This window comes from Aotus nancymaae, unplaced genomic scaffold (assembly GCF_030222135.1).
Source record: "Aotus nancymaae isolate 86718 unplaced genomic scaffold, 86718_ANA_hifiasm-v0.15.2.pri h1tg000108l, whole genome shotgun sequence".
NCBI classification, from domain to species: Eukaryota; Metazoa; Chordata; class Mammalia; order Primates; family Aotidae; genus Aotus; species Aotus nancymaae.
The window spans coordinates 12607113-12625348 of record NW_026988523.1 but is presented as its reverse complement, the minus strand read 5'-3'; the positions used below and the strand labels follow the sequence as shown (position 1 = coordinate 12625348).

At 35.4% G+C, this 18236-nt stretch overlaps 1 protein-coding gene across 2 annotated transcripts in view; it reads left to right on the top strand.

Annotated features, from left to right (window-relative positions):
* The window catches only part of ACBD6 (acyl-CoA binding domain containing 6), a 199516-nt gene that overhangs the window by 80883 nt on the left and 100397 nt on the right, over positions 1 to 18236 (top strand). For both annotated transcript variants that reach the window (XM_012444598.2, XM_064370379.1), the window contains one exon: positions 4919 to 5024. In XM_012444598.2, coding sequence (XP_012300021.1) covers positions 4919 to 5024 — 106 coding nt within the window. The remainder of the gene's footprint in view (positions 1 to 4918; positions 5025 to 18236) is intronic.

The following is an 18236-nucleotide window of genomic DNA, read 5'->3' as shown; positions in this document are numbered from 1 at the left end:
TAGAAGTTGATTTTACCTATTTTGCTCCTTCCAGATAAGTCTTTTTCTTTTTTCCTTGTCATTTTTCTTTTGTAAGAGACAGGGTCTTGCTTGCTCTGTTGCCTAGGCTGGAGTGCAAGGGTGTAATCATAGCTCATTGTAACCTCAAACTCCTGTGCTCAATTGATCCTGTCACCTTGGCTTCCCAAATAGTTAGGACTGTCGGCACACACCACCATACCCAGCTAATTTGAAAATATTTTTGTAGAGGCAGGGTCTTGCTATGTTGCCTAGGCTGGTCTCAAACTCCTGGGTTCAAGTGATCCTCCCTCCTCGACCTCCCAAAGTGCTAGGATTATAGGTATGAGCCACCACACCCAACTCCTTATAAGTCTTAAACCAGCTTCAACACGTTTAATAAGAATTTTTTTTTTTTTCAGGGAGAGAAACATCTGTAAGTAAAATTAATATATACCCGTATGATTGTTTTATATTTATAAATTAAAACATATTTTTAATCTCAACTTATAAAATATTGATGGTTTCACCATATCAAAGATTACATAAAATTGTATTATTTATAAAAAGATTATATATGTGAAAAATTATATTTAAAAGAATTAACATTAGACTTTGAGTTTTGTATTTGGCATACACAATGTTGAAAAACATAGTTGAAATCAGTGAGATGGCAGCATTATTTTCTAACATTATATTTGAACAGAATACATTCCTTTGCCTTTCAGATCAATAATGTCTGGCCGTACATCCAACAAGTAAATTAGGAACTTAAATTCCTACAAAGAAGTAATATTTACTAGCTGAATTTTGGAAGATAGTATGCAATGCAGGCTTTTATCCTGGAAAGACTTCCTCCAAAGGAACTTCACAGAGTGGCATTTTTGGTGAATTACCATTGATCAGGGACCATTTTTCAACCTCAAAGATGTAGAAAAAAGATCTATAGATGGAGCAGACCTTTAAGGACAATGTAGGAATAATAAAATTGACCCAAAACTGAGGTGTAAACTAAAATGCTTACTTGTTTACCAAAGGGACTATGTCTTTATAGTGATTGAAGTGCTAGGTCCCTCCTTTCTGAGAATTGAATAGTCCAGAAAAACAGATTGATAGTTAAATGATCATTTATGAACATAAAAATAGAGCCAAGGAAAGTGTATTATTTTGAGGACTGCCTTAGCCATGGTCCTAATGAGACCTCATGAACGAACTGTCTTCCACCAGAGAAATCCCTCAGAATGCTTTTGGGCATCAGTCTTTTGGTTATACTTCCTAGAAGTATACTAACTGTAGTAAGGAGAGAGCTGTAATGCCTCTCCTTTACAACCCAGGAGAAGAGTGTTTGAGCAGAGGGAATGTGGAGGAGGAGAATGGTAATGAAATACTTGGCACAAGAGCCCTTTCAGGTAGATCAGTTTAGTAAAGAATGCATTTATCTCAAGTTGAGGAGCTGGAAATTGAGTCACTTAAAATGATCTATACCTCCATATCCTTTTAAAGGTGTTTGTGTATCCTTGAGCCCACATATATACATTCCTTAGTTTGAGGAATTATGGCATTTGTTTGTGTCTTTGTAGATATTGGCTTACTTTCTTTGAATTTTCATTCATGCAATAAATACTTATTCAATTGCCTACTAGAATACTTTGTTTTATATCTGATTTCCAGTTGCTCGATAAATATATGAATTGAATTGAATATGTGTTGAACGTGCCTGTTAAATACATTTCCAAGCTAGTTTCTTCCAAAATTTTTGTAGTTAAATGGACTTTATATGTCTTGCCATGAGACCTATTTGAAATATTCTTTTGGTAAGAAGATGCCATCTGAGTAGAAATTGGTACAGATAACATTTTTAGAAATGGGCAAGGATCTTCCAATGATTGGTTGAAAAAGCCATATTTAAACACTATTCCTCTTTTCCATAAAGAGTGCTCTTATGTTTCAAAAGAATTTCAAAGAAAACCAGTGATTATTCCTTCAGGTATATAAATATATTTTCTGTTAATTTCAGAAAAAAATGTAGTAATCTAAAGAAGAGACTTTGTTTTGTGCTAGAGATTACATGGGACATCCTTTAGGGTAGCATCATAAAGATAACTCACAGTCATCTATAGGTAATTAAATATGATAATTTTTAGATGCACATTCAACAAGGAGGGAAAAAGATAACAGTAAAAAATCAACAAAGGAAAATAAAGATGTGAAAAGACATTTGTTTATTAAAGGCTCTACTGTATTTCATAACAGTTGGATTCATTTGCACATTATTTCAGATAAGCATGGATACAGTGGGCAACATAGACTATGGAAGACTGTATTGAGCTCTTAGAGAACTGTAGAGAGAGAGTTTAATTTACACATTGTACATAATTTTGTTAGGGGTGGAAATATGAAATGATGTTGCTCCAGCTGTTTCTTCATTTTGGCCACTAGGTGGTGACATTGTATAAAGACAGCTTGGTTGTGGAGGGTAAGATACTCAAAATTTGGTGTGGGACTGGATATCCGTAACTTTTTAATATTCATCATTCAGCCTCGTGACACATTTTTGGTGATTTTATTGGATTTCTCTTTTTAATATTTATATGTGTACACTATCCTGAAGTATTTTGTTAATATCTCCGTGCCTAGCGTATTTAGTGATGATAAACTATATATGATAAACAGATACTTAAACAAATGCCACCTGCCCTCCAAAGAATTCACATAGCAAAACAAACTAATTGATACATTTGATGTGTCTAAGAAACATATTTAAGATATATTAAATGAAATAGAAATTTATGTCTGTTTATAGTGTTTACTTTTTTTTTTTTTTCTTTTGAGTTGGAGTCTTGCTCTGTCACTGGGCTGAAGTGAGGTGCCGCGATCTTGGCTCACTGCAACCTCTGTCTCCTGGTTTCAAGCAATTCGCCTTCCTCAGCCTCCCGAGTAGCTGGGATTACAGGCGCTTGTCACCACTCCCGGCTAACTTTTAGTAGAGTCAGGATTTCACCATGTTGGCCAGGATGGTCTTGCTCTCCTGACCTTGTGATCCACCTGCCTCGGCCTCCCAAAGTGCTGGGATTACAGGCATGAACCATTGTGCCCAGCCTTTGCTTTTTTTTTACTGCTTATAGCATAGATATACATGAAGAGGGACCACTCCAAAAGTCTTTTCATCCGTGAATAACCCTTATATATTACTGCGTATGGGTAACCCACATGTCAAGGATCCTTCTGTGTCCTACCACCAACTTCCCATTATTTTCTAATTCAAAAACAATTGGTGACTAGCATTGTAGTATTGCTATGACTTAAAAAGACACGGTCCTTTATGTAACGGTTAAGGTTGGTGCCTCTTGAATTAGTGGGTTCTCTGTTACTGGATTAGAAGAAAGTAGGTCCCTATTATCCTTAAATTGAATCTCTGAAGGTATTCTTTCATAGACATGGTGTTTTTAATGGTGGTTAAATATGGCTAAAGTGGTATTATATGCAGCCCTACTTTTTAAAATCAAAATTCTCTTTTCTGGGGTTTGGCCTCACTTCTTATTTTCTTTATAGAATAAGTGATTGAAAAAGCATTTTGTCTTCTGTACAATAGGACCTTTTCAAGTGACCATATAGTCCTATTAAACATGATTTCTTATTTAAAACCTACCTCATTTTCTCTAGCATGAAGCAAGTTGTTTCTGCTCTGTTCTCTTATAGTCCTTTCTGAGGATCCAACTTTTACCTTACGTTAATTGTGTGTAAATTTTTGTTGTCCCAACTATACTGTTTGTGTCTGAAAGGCAAACTTTCTGGCTTAGCCTTGTATCTATTATCAACAAATTCTTGTCCAATGCCTTACATGTAGTAGGTGCTCAATAAAATACTTCAGATGCTTAAGGAACACTTAGATGGCTGATGCCAAAGTAGTGGGTTTTAAGATAATTAGCTATGACTGGAAATAACTTTCTTTATGGCACAAGATGTTTAGATTGGCTTTTAAGATAGAACTCCTATGGCCAGGTGTTTTGCTTTCTGATGAATGGATGCTATGGCATTGCAGTTTATAAAACACATTAGTTTGATTTTTGGAACTCAAAACGCATTCCTTTATACTTTATAAAATTCAGTCCACATATGGGGCAGTTTCATTGTTAGTGTTCTAAATTAGTGATCTTTATGAGAGTCACTGATTCTTTTAAGAATCTGATTGAAACAATTCTTCCCCCAATGCATGCAACAGCCAGAAAAATGCACATGCCTTACAAAGATAATTCTGTACGTTATTTAGAGAGCTCATAGATTTCATGTTAAGAACTTCTGCTTCAGATTTTGGAATAGACTGCAGCTGATTAGTCAAAAGGCAGCATAATATAATAGAAAAACGTACTATATACAAAATCAGTTTATCTAAGTGAGTTCTAGCTCTTATTCTACCTTTGATAAATGTAGTACCATTTGGCAGGTCATTTAACCTCTCCTTTTTGCCTGTTTCTTCATTTGTAAAGTGAAATTGTTGGATGAAAGATTAAGTGAATTAGCACATGCAATATACTTAGAAGAGTGCTGGGTGTGCTTCCCAGCTTTTCCTTCTAGTCTTTGATTCTACTATTTTATAAAGGATTTCTGAATTTTTAATACCCCTCCCCCTCTTTGTCAAATTAATTTTCTTTCCTTTAAGAAAATTACTTTCATATATATTTTTAAAACTTGAGTAACAATTAATTCTCTTATCCTGTAAGGCAAGTAGGAAACTAAGAACATTAGCCTTTTCAGGAGTTAGATGTATTATATCTACTGAAAAATTATTACTGTTCATGTAAAATTTTTTTATAAACAGATTCTGTTAACACCTATGTCAGCAGCAAACAATTGTGTTAAAAAGATGTAACTTTTATGTATTACCCAGTAAGAAAACACCTTTCTTTTTTTTTAATTCTAGAGAAGAAGACAAAAATATATTTGATTACTGCAGGGAAAACAACATTGACCATATAACCAAAGCCATCAAATCAAAAAATGTGGATGTGAATGTGAAAGATGAAGAGGTATGAAAAACATGCCCCATTAATTATTTTCCTGTCCATTATTAATTATTATCCTGTGCATTGTTGTTCTGCCCCAGCGCCTTTTCCTAAGTGGTAGGCCAATGAACTACAACTCAAAGTACAGTATGGTTAAGAGTCTATCAGAATATTTAAATCAGATGGTATTAGCTAGTTAATATTAGCTGTGATTATGTCCAACATATTTTTTATCTATGTTTTAGAAGTTACTACCTGAAATTTGTAGGTGTCTAATAGCTTCCATTTGTTTATGCTAAAGGGAGAGGTTATTAGTATACTAAGTGAAATCTGTAGGTAATAGGAAAATCTCATTTATAAATAGCTTTCATGTCTTCTGTTATACCTTGAACAGCTAGGTATATTGCTCGATAAATATCTCTCTAGAAAACTGTCAGAATTTTGGTAAATCAATAATTTAAATGCTAACCTACTTATTAAAGGAATCTTATAGTAAATTACTTTATAAAATATATTACCTCTTCTTTTTTTTTTTTAAAGAGAGACGGGGTCACACTGTGAAGCCCAGGCTGGAGTGCAGTGGTGCGCTCATAGCTCACTGCATCCTCAAACTCATGGGCTTAAGTAGTCCCTTTGCCTCAGCTTCCCAAGTAGCCAGGACTATAGGCGTGTGCCATTACTCCTGGCTAATTTTTTATTTTTTTGTAGATGGCCATCCAGGTTGGTTTTGGCTCTTTTTTATTTTTGTATGCTATGGCCGTCCAGGTTGGTCTTGACCTCCTGGCCTCAAATGATTCTCCTGCCTTGGCTTCCCAAAGTGTTGGGATTATAGGCATGAGCCACTGTGCCTTGCCTATTACTTCTTAATTTATTTGTGTTGTGAATAATACCATTCACATATTGAGTTTTGACTGACCTTGAATTATAGTTGTTAACAAAGGAGCAAAATTTATTAATTCACTTCTAATCATTTTCTCATTCTTTGGTGATGCAAGGTGGTAATTGTTAGGAAGAAATCATTAAGTGATCACAGATAATCTGTAGAATAGATAATAATCAACTTTTATGTAATTCAGAGCTCCCTATACAGGTTAGCCCTAATATTAGCTCACCTTTAAGCAATATCTTTCCTGTGATAATATTGTCAATGGCATCTGAAATTGAAAATGTAAGACTATGATATTGCACAAAGGGACTAGTAATACTGTGTGTTTTTCACTAAGTAGTGAAACAAACAGAGCTAAAAGATGTGGCTAGAGAAAAACCAGAAGTCAAATTGTGAAAAAATAATGCCAGGTCTTCTTACTCTAATTAGGGTTCTTTTTCCTTTTCCTTTTTCTTTTTCTTTCTTTCTTTTTTTTTCTGGCCTTTCAAGGTCGGAATACAAGCATACCTCTGAAATATCGCATATTCAGTTCCAGACCACTGCAATAAAGTGACTATCACAATAAAGCAAGTCACATGAAATTTTTGGTTTTCCAATGCATATAAAAGTTACACTATACTATAGTCTGTTAAGTGTAGAGTAGCATTATATCTTTTAAAAAGTACATACCTTAATTTAAAATAGTTTATTAATAAAAAATTCTGACAATCATCTGACTTGCCTTCAGCAAGTTGTAGTTTTTTTGCTGTTGAAAGGTCCTGCCTCAGTGTTGATGGCTGCTGACTGATCACAGTCGTGGTCACTGAAGACTGGGGTGGCTGTGGCAATGTCTTAAAATAAGTCAGCAGTGAAGATAGCTACAATGATTAAGTTTTCCTTCATAAAAGATTTCTCTGTACATGCAATTACCCACTGTAGAACTTCTTTCAAAATTGTAGCCAATCCTTTCAACCCCTGCTGCTGCTTTATCACTGAGTTTATGTTATATTTTAAATTTTTTGTTATTTCAACAATGTACACAGCATGTTCGCTGGAGTAGAATCTGTCTTAAGAAACCACTTTCTTTGCTTACCCATAAGAAGCAACTCCTCATATGCTAAAGGAACTAGGATTATAAGCACCCACCACCATACCTAGCTAACTTTTTTTGTATTTTTAGTACAGATGGGGTTTCACTATGTTGGTCAGGCTGGTCTTGAACTCCTGACCTCGTGATCTGCCCACCTTGGCCTCCCTAAGTGCTGGGATTACAGGTGTGAGCCACTGTGCCAGGCCCTCAGCCTATCTTTCAAGGCTTTGAGGCCAGGTATTGACTTCTCTCCAGCTGTGGAAGTCCTGGATGACATCTTCTTTCAATAGTAAGAGTAGTCTATTTTCTTTACATTGAAGGTTGTTGTTGAGTGTAGTCACCTTTATCAGTTACTTTAGCTAGGTCTTCTAGATAACTTGCTGCAGCTTCTACATCAGCACTTGGTGCTTTACCTTGTACTTTTATGTTATGGAAATGACCTCTTTCCTTTAACCGCATGAACTAGCCTCTGCTAGCTTCAGACTTTTCTTCTGAAGCTCCCTTACCTTTCTCAACCTTCATAGACTTGAAGAGAACTAGGGCCTTGCCCTGGATCAGGCTTTGGCTTAAGGGAATGTTGTGACTGGTTATCTATCCAGACCACTCATTTTTTCCACATCAACAATAAGGCTGTTTTACTTTTTTATCATTTGTATGCTCACTAGAATAGCACTTTTAATAAAAAGTGCTCAAGAATTTTTCTCTGGCATCCACAAGTTGGCTTTTTGCACAAGAGGCCTAGCTTTTGGACTGATTCTCACTGTCACTCAGGCTGGAGTGTAGTGGCATGATCAGGGCTCACTGTAGCCTCTGCCTCCTGGGCTCAAGCGATTCTCCCACCTCAGCCCCTCAGGTAGCTCAGTCCACAGGTGTGCAGTACCACTCCTTGCTAATTTTTGTATTTTTAGTAGAGACGGGGTTTCGCCATGTTGCTCAGACTGGGTGTGAACTCCTGGGCTTAAGTAATCTGCCTGCCTTGGCCTCCCAAAGTGCTAGGATTACAGACATGAGCCATTGCACCCAGCCAAACTTCCAATTATTTTAATGTGTCTTTTACACCTTACCTACATAATTCTAAATAATATACTTATATTTCTTGATTTTTCAACTTTAGACATTATTGATTTCTTTCTGTGTTATATTTAGATATAACTGTTTTACTCATCTTTCCCCCTCTCTCTGACCCTCCTGATATAATTATGTCACAACTTTTAATTTCAGCTTTCTGATTGAATCTCTGTTGAATCAATATTAATATTATTATGACTATGTAAATATGCATTGCTAAGCTGTGGATTGTACTTGTGTGTATCAGTCAGCTTTTGCTGCAGCACAGACAGCCCCCAAATTTCAGTTGCTTACAGCAACAAACATTTGTTTTTTTGCTTATATCACTGTCTCATGAGATGAGTAACACCATCTCATTTATATATTCTTACCATACTCTTACTTGATTTCTTGCTTTGTATTAATTTGATATTTCAAAAGGATTTTGGATCAGTTGAGACAGTCCATATATTTTAGCTGCTTTTATTATTATTAATAGTATGAGTGAAAACTGATGATAATATAACAAAGAAATGAATAAGCCACTTTTCAAAGTCACGGTTTTTTCACTGGAAGTATCTTGTGTGTACAATATGATGCCTGTTAATATTTATCTTTCAACTAACACATACTTTATACAATACATGTGATAGTTTACAGAGTACTCTCACTTACTACTTTATTATCTTTACAACAGTTCTCTAAGGCAGATATTTTCATCATTTTACAGACAGGAACTGAAGTTCAGAGACCAGTATTTACTTGCTCAAATGCATATAACTGCTAAGTAGAAGCCGGGTCTGAGGGAGTGTTCTTCCTACCACTAGATTTTATAAGGATAAATTAAAAGAAGAAAAAGAAGTATAAGCAGTTGTCCTTTGGCCTTCCTTGTGTTATGCTCTGATTTGCAATAATTTCTTTTATAAAATGTTACTAAAAGGCAAATCCACATGTGACCTTCACAAAGATCATTGGATGGACAACAGTGATGGGGTGGAATAAGTGCCTAGAATACAGATAGCTTACACTAAATAACACATATTTTGTGTTTGAAAGGAAATGTATTGCTTCTGCCATTTCATTACTTTGATGTAGTGCTGCTTTCCAGATCTTCCAGTTTGTTACCCATGCAGCTACCTTTACCCTCAGCCTGCCAGAACATTGTGTTTCATGAACAGATGAAGTGCTTACACATTCATAGACTGAGACGCCAAGAATTCAGTTGGGTTCTCTCATTGCTCCAAGCAGATTTCTGCCCTCTCAGCCATGACAACTCAGGCTGGGCTTTGAATACTGATGGCAAACCCTTTTATTATTAATCAGGGATTTGTATGAATTAATTTAAGAACATAAGGGAGGTGGGAGCTTAAAATGAAAATCAAACTTAACATCCCAAAATAAATAGTACTGCTTCATCACATTTAAAGCTCTAGCAAATAAAACAATTTGGTAAGCCTTGATGATGGACCAAAAATGTGTATTCTCAAAATTAAAGTTCTAGTTAAATATTTTCAACCCTTTTTGTCCTTTTGACATTTTCTTATTATAAGTTGGGTAACAATTATAGTTTTGAAAGGACATTCAGTTCTTTCTTCTATTTATCTGATATTTGAACTGGAGGTATTTCCCTATTGATTCCCTAGGATTCTCTGAGATAGTATACGTTTTTACTGAAAATGTTGATTCAGCAGGTTCAACCTAATTTTATAACTGAAAATCACATTTATTGCATTTAAAATTTGCTGTGAGCACATAAAGAAATTTAATTATAATAAAATAAGCTACATTTGTATTCCCACACATTGAAATAAATACATATATTATTAACTGATAACTATGAATTTATAATATATAAATTGTTACATTATCTGAAATACATACATTTGGATCTAAGTATTGTAGTATATGAACAAATATATATGAAATGCCTTTTAAATAAAATGTATTTCATAATGAAGTTATTTTCTTGTGCATTAGTGTAATTCCTAGTGTACCTCTTTTATTCATTTAAGCTGCAATTACTACAGGTTGAATATTCCTCATCTGAAAATCCAAAATCTGGAATGATTCAAAATCTGAAACTTTTTAACAACAGCGTGATGCTCCAAGGAAATGTTCTTTGGAGCACTTTGGATTTCAGACTTTTGGATTAAGGATGGGCAGTCAATAAGTATATAATGTAAATATTCCAACTTTTTATTTTAATCAAAAATTTGAAACACTTCTGGTCCCTAGCTTTTGGCATAAGGGATCCTCAACCTATGTATTTCTATTTCATAATAAAGTAGTATACTAATATAGTAAGGCATATATTTCTAATTTGACAAATTGCCTGGTAATTTGTACTGATAAATTAATTAGGGGACATTGTCTGTATTTTGCATAATAGAAAAAAGTTTTATAGTTATGCTTAGATGTTTCAAGGTCCAAGTTTATAGCACCATGGTGTCATATGTACTTTTTTAAAAAAATTAAATGAGGCCAGGTGCAGTGGCTCACACCTGTAATCCCAGCACTTTGGGAGGCTGGTGGATCATGAGTCAGGAGTTCAAGACCAGCTTGGCCGAGATGGTGAAACCTCATCTCTACTAAAAATACAAAAATTAGCTGGGCATGGTGGCGCATGCCTGTAGTCCCAGCTACTCGGGAGGCTGAGGCAGGAGAATTGCTTTCTGAACCCAGGAGGCAGAGGTTGCGGTGAGCCGAGATCACGCCATTGCACTCCAGCCTGGGTAACAAGAGCGAAACTCCATCTTAAAAAAAAAAAAAAATATATATATATATATATATATATAAATTAGCCAGGTGTGGTGGTGGGTCCCTGTAATCCCAGCTACTCGGGAGGCTAAGGCAGAGAATTGCCTGAACCTGGGAGGCAGAGGTTACAGCAAGCTGAGATCACGCAGCTGCACTCCAGCCTGGGCGACAGAGCGAGACTCTGTCTCAAAAAAAATTTTTTTTAATTAAATTAAATTACAACTTTTATTTTACTTTAAATCATTTGAGAAATGCTCAAATGCTCAAATTACGTTCAAAATATGAAGGGAAAAGTTAAAGAGAATATCTTAAAGGCTATTTATTTTTTTAAATGGTGGTTCAGTTTTTATTTTTGACCTATATTAGTACAGCTCTTCACTCATACCATATATTTATGGTTTTTCCAAGAAAATATCTTTTAAGGGTAAAGGATGATTTCAGTAATTTGTAAAGTATATTTAAAGTATGGGCAGAATATTTGCTATCAAACATCAGGCTCAAATTATGTTTATATAATTCTAATCACACCTTATTTCTCAGATCAGTGTACTATACAGTCAACACTAAATACATGCTTATTGATAGTATTTAAATAGTATTTTAAATCTTTGAAGTAATTTAAATGTTTTAGATCAAATGTAACAATGCAGTCTTTTAGCAAAATAGATGACTTTATTCCAGTGCAACTGTTTATCATCAGTCCTCTCAAAAGCATTCATACACAGCTTATTGGTTTTCCATAGATTCTTATCTAATGGGACTCCCAAATTCCACTTTTATTGGGCTGCTTCTTTAGTTACATTCTTTCCTTTCTGTCCTTTTGACAGTATAATTGTTGTCATTAGCCATTTTCCATAGTCTATTGATTCTTTCAGATACTTTGAAGAAGGTCACCTTTCTCTTGACTACCATTTCTTTCCTTTCTTACTTTGTTTTAAATCTACGGCTCATAACAGAATACAGTTTGCATGCTTTTGGCTTGATAAACTGCTACAAACTGACAAAACTGTTTAACAGTACTAACATAACAGAAAAGCAAAGGATTAAGAGGCAAGGTCAGTATACTGAGGCTAAATTTATGCGGTTATATGAGATTTGAGGAAGGAATTAAAAACGCATCCTCTTAAATAACTTTCTATATCAGACTATATGTTATTTTGGTTTTATAGTTGATTAAGATGTTAATTTGAAGGAACATTGTTTATTCACACTGATGACTGAGAAATGCATTACAAATTGTGTATTAGGTTTATTTATATTAATGTAGGCAGTGCTGTTTAAAAATCTAGCCTATGGTCAAGCTTTACATCAGGAATTCAGATTTAAAACAAAATCAGATAATAGTGAAAATAGTTTAAATCCTGTGAGCCTTGGCAAATTATTTTTGGTATTTTTTCATTGTGGCAAAATATACATAAAATGTAATCATTTTTAAATCTACAGTTCTGTGACATTAAATATGCTCACATGAGGTGGGCCACCGTGACTCACACCTGTAATCCAAGCACTTTGGGAGGCCGAGGCTGGTGGATCACCTGAGGTCAGGAGTTCAAGACCAGCCTGGCCAACATGGTGAAACACTGTCTCTACTAAACAAATAAAAATCAGCCAGGTGTGGTGGCACATGCCTGTAGTCCCAGCTACTCGAGAGGCTGAGGCAGGAGAATCACTTGAACCCGGAGGGCATAGGTTGCAGTGAGCCGAGATCATGCCACTGGCGCTTCAGACTGGGCGACAGAATGAGTGAGACTCCATCTCAAATATATATATATGTTCACATGAGCCAAAGTGTGGTGGCTCACACCTGTAATCCCAAGTACTTGAGAGGTCGAGGCATGAGGAACTCTTAAGCCTGGGAGTTTAAGACTAGGCTGAGCAACACAGTGAGATCCCATCTCGTAATAAAAAATGAATAAATAAAATAATAAATTTATGTGTGTAACCACCAGCACCATACAACTTTTTTATCTTCCCCAATTGAAACTGTGTACCAAGCCAGGTGTTGTAGCTGATACCTTAATCCCAGCACTTTGGGAGACTGAGGTGGGTGGATCACCTGAAATTTAGAGTTCGAGACCAGCTTGGCCAACATGGTGAAACCCCGTCTCTACTAAAAATATAAAAATTAGCCAGCCATAGTGGTGCACATCTGTACTCCCAGCTACTCCAGAGGCTGAGGCAGGAGAATCGCTTGAACCTGGGAGGCGGAGGTTGCAGTGAGCTGAGATCGCACCACTGCATTCCAGTCTGGGTGACAAAGTGAGAATTTGTCTCAAAAAAAAAAAAAAAAAAAAAAAAAAGAGTCTCTGTATCTATTAAATACTACCCATTCCTCCCTTCCCCTGCCCCCTGGCAACTACCATTCTGTTTTCTGTCTCTGAATTTGACTACTGCAGGTGCTTCATTAAGTGGAGTCATAACGATATTTGTCCCTTTTGACTGGCTTATTTCACTCAGCGTAACATCTTCAGGGTTTGTCCATGTTGTAGCATGTGTCAGTTTCCTTTGGTAAGCCAAATAATACTCCACTGTATGCATATACCACATTTTATTTATTCACATATCCATTGATGGACGCTTGTTTTGCCCTTACCTTTTGACTGTTGTAAATTATGCTATGAACATAGGTGTACAAATTTTTGTTTCTTTTTTTCCCACAATAATTTATTATGAAAAATGTTAAACATACAGAGAAGTTGAATTTTACAGTGAACATCCGTATTTCCACCATCTGGATTCTACCATTAGTATTTTACTATTCTTGGTTTATTTAGCCAGTCATCAAATATATTTTATTTTTTGATACATTTTAGAGTACACAGACAATAGTACACTTCCTTCTAAGTATCTTAACATGCATATAATTAACTAGAATTCAGTATTAGTTTAGTTTTTCTTTTAAACTAATACTTATATACAATGAAATGCACAAGTCTTAAGTGCACTTTTGATGTACTTTGACAAATGCATATATTTGAATAACTGAAGCTCCTATCAAGATATAGAACATTGCTGTCACCCCAGAAAATTTCATTTTCCTTCCCAGCCAGTCTTTTAATCCCAAAAAGTTAACCACTGTTTTGATATCTACCATAGATTAGTTCTGCTTGTTCTAGAACTTCATATACATGGGATTATACATATATACTCTCTGTGTAGGGCATCTTTCATTCAGCATAATGTTTTTGACAGTCATCCATATTGCTATAGTTCAGTACTTCCTTCTTTTATACTGCTGAATTTTTTCCATCATGTGAATATACTATTGTCTTATGATGGATATTGGGGCTGTTTTCATGGCAACTTCCTATTATTATTTCTATTAATTACCTCCTTTATACATGATGAAATAATACCTCCTTTTAATATTCCTTTACTCTAAGTAACTAACATTATACCTTAGTAAATTCTTGTGAAGGGATTTTTTTTTTTCCTTTTGAGACAGTCTCACTGTTTTGCCGAGGCTGGGGTACAGTGGCTCAATCACGGCTCACTGAGCGATGACTTCATGGGCTCAAGCAGTTCTCCTATTGAGCTGAGCCTTCTGTGTAGCTGGACAGACACCATGCCCAGCTAATTTTTGTATTTTTCCTAGAGGCGGGGTTTTGCCATGTTCCCCAGGCTGGTCTCAAACTTGCCTGCTTTGGCCTCCCAAAATGCTGTAGCTGTGGGCATGAGCCACCACACTGAGCCAGATTTTTTTAAAGTAGTGTATTTAAAATTCTTCTCAATTTCATGACAGATTAGCAACACCATTTTTCCCTACCCTAGATCTTTGCCAGTGAAAGAGGTACTTTAGTTGTTGATTTTAAGTGTGTATCACACATACTGGTGTGTGGTTTCTTTTTAATGCTTGTGAGTAAATTATCCTGCAAGGAGTCATTGGTTAATGCTAGGTATATCTTGAGATGTTAGACTATCTCCCTATCTTATTCCTAAGTATTTGAAACAACATTGTCATTTCACCGTGGACAGAGAAGTAAAAGAAGGAGGCATTGTGTAATTTCTGGTGGTTGCAGGTAGAGGAGTTCTCACTATGGCCATCTGCTAAAGTAGTAGCAGCAAAAGGTAGAAGATAGTACAGAGGAGATGGGGTCATTACAGGTTGTTTGTAGTTGAAGTCAATCTCTACTACAATTGTAAATTGATACCCAAATTTTTTGCAGAGAGAAATTCAGGTCCACCTGTTTGCAGTATTTCATTTGCTATTAGACAGTACTGTATCATATACCATATATGTTTGATGGAATGACAGATGACAACTCTTACAAATTTAAATATACCAACTTTGCCATGTTTTATCTACTGTATGTATGGTATACATACTTTGTATTTGATCTCAAAATACCGTAAGAACATCAAGACTCATTTTATAATAGAATACCCTCCCTCCCTCCCTCCCTCCCTCCCTCCCTCCCTTCCTTCCTCCGTTCCTCCCTTCCTTCCTCTTTTTTTTTGGACAGTTTTGCTCCAGCTCAGACTGGAGTACAGTGGTGCTGTCTTGTCTCACTGCAACCTCCACTTCCCAGGTTCAAGTGATTCTCCTGCCTCAGCCTCCCGAGTCGCTGGGATTACAGGCATGTGCACCACCACACCCCACTAATTTTTTGTATTTTTAGTAGAGATGGGGTTTCACCATGTTGACCAGGCTTGTCTCAAACTCTTGACCTCAGGTGATCTGCCCTCCTCAGCCTCCCAAAGTACTGAAATTATAGGCATGAGCCACCATGCCTGGCCAGAATCTCTTCTCTTTTCTTTAACTTTGTGAAATTGAGGGGAAAAATCTAATTTAAAAAATTCTACATGGTTTAAGGACAAGTTACTAAGGAAATCAAAGAAGCATTTTATAGATTAAGATGTGCTCTCTGTATTTTCCAGAAGGTGTGAAAGTAATACCACTTAATAGGTTAGCTGCTACCCTGCACTTTCAAAGTACTTTAGAGTCATTCATCTGTCTGAGGTAGGACAGTGTTAGCACCCTTGGTTAATAGATGAGAACTCTTTTTCCCCTTGTATTTTACTGTATTTGAGTTCCTGAATTTATTCAGAGCTCTCCAGTGTTTGTGGCTTCTGGTGGCCTAACAAAGATTCCTTTTAATAATGGCTCTCCCTCTCCAATCTCCTGAATACCTCTGGGATATTTTTCCAGAAGAGTTTTAAAAATTAGAAACAAAAAATTGTCACTTTTTGTGGTAGCAATAAAAATAAATTTAACTTGAAAATTTATAAGAGATATTATCACTCGTGGAAAAAGATAATTATGTAGACAGATAGGTAAAATATTTCATAAGCTTAGATAAAGTTTTAGCAGATACAGCTTTAATGCACACCTAATTCATGGTTTTCCTTCTGGAGGAGAGATTATGGAATCCTTTACCTAAAATAATTTAATAATTGTGTTGTGTTGGTTTAGGTGTGTTTGTGGTTAACAAAGAGAAAGGAAAGAAACTACAGGTGTTTATTTCCTGATATTATTATAATTATAAGGATATCATCTCTGCAAATTATTGGTTGTGTTAGTGAATAATCTTAAATTAGAGCATGTTTAGAGGAACTTTATAATTTAAAGAAGTAGAAGGTATCACAGACACCTCATTTTGCTCATTTTTGTTCACTTAAATATAGAGCATCTTGAAGGTTAAAATTCCAAATCCTGATTTGTTTTGTCTGTGTTTATTTACACGTATGTTTAATCCTACTCTTGTTTTTGAGCTTTTTAATAGTGCATGGAATATTAATCATTAGGTGGTCTTAATGTAGATCTCTTCAGTGCTTCTACAGAATGTCATTGTCAGAGAATTCATTCTAATTCAAGGTTAATTAGTGTACCATTAAAATAATGTGTTACAAGAATTAATTGCATTGTGGGTCAGAAAACGTGTTAAAAAGCATGGTGTAAATGTCTGAGAGCACACCATCCTTCTTAAAACGTTGCTATACATGTGCCACCCTTCTGGAAAATATATCCAAAGTGAACATCACTACGGAGGTCCAGTCATAGGTGTTTCCCCTAAAGTAAATTTTTGGCACCACATGGAAAATTTAAAATATAACTCCCATTAACAGTAAAATGTGTTGCTTGTCAGCTTTACCACTGTGAAACAGCTCAGGATTTATATTATAGCTTTAGTTGATGTAACCCTATTGGGTCAAACCTAAGGAAAATTCAGGCACGTGGTCGAGAGATGGAAATTATCTATACATTTTATGGTAAAAGTACAAAACATAGTATGTTGTCCTACTTAACTAGTATGTAGTTTTTGTAAGTACCCTGTGTAAATATATCATACATCATCTTAACTGTGTGGTAACTCTTGTCAGTAGTTTAACCTAGTAGCCATAAAATGCACACTTAAAATTAGAACTAAAAATGATAGACTTTGAAATTTTATCTGATTCTTTTAATGTATTAATAAATGTTGTGAAACAATGATGTGGACCTGTAGAATATTTTATTCATTAGTATTTGTTGAGAGTCATTAAAATATCTGATTGTTCATATGGAGGACTTTTGAATTAGAGTCCTAGGAACAGCAGGTCACATTAGAGCTACAAAAATTTTAACATAGGAAACTATGCTCTAGTACTCAACTAAACATTTTCACCTGTACTCTTAGAATTGTTTCCACTAAAAAATAACTGCTAGTGGGCTCTGAACAAGGTAAAATAAAATAGTTTCGATACTACAACAAATTGTGAATGATTTGCCCACATTTTTAGATTCTCTGCTTCCCTCCCTCTTAGGATTTTGCTTAAGCCTATTAGAAAACAGATATTCACAGGTAAATAATAGTAAATCAAGCAAATGAAAGCAAAAGAAGACAATTTGTTGGGAAGAAGTTTTCCTACTCTGTTTTTCATTTGAAGAATAGATCCTACTTTAATTAGTTGAACTAATAGGTGTGTGAAGAGAGTCTGAATGATAAAAACAGTGTAGGCAGTTTTAGAAAAGCTTTCTTGAAAGGTGCTTTCTGCTTTAAAGCAATCCTTGCCCCAGCTTGTATCTATTTAAAATCTTTTCTAAAAGGACATAAAGCAGGAATTTCAACTTAATGTGGAAAAACATCCCATTCTTTATAAATCACAAGCATCATTTCCACCTTCAGAAAGTAGTAAGCCATACATCACTCATTTAGTCAGAAAGGCCCTTAGCTTGGGGGGTTTTGTTTATTCTTCTGAACAAAGTAGGCTTTTTTTTTTTTTCATTAACTAGAAGAAGATTTTCTGGCAGTAGAGAATAGAAATAATACATGTAGTAACTATGAGTCTTTGGTAGACAAGTGTTAATATTTCATATTGAACAGTTTATCTCCTAATAGTTAATCATCCATTCCCTTTTGCAAGTGGCTTTCACAGTCAACTGTTTGATAATAGACACTAATAGATTGTGCCAGTGTTTTTGAGGTATTTCAGAGTGCAAACTTGGCAATAATAAGGAGAAATGCTTATTTTCAAACTGTTTAATCTTTTTAAGGAA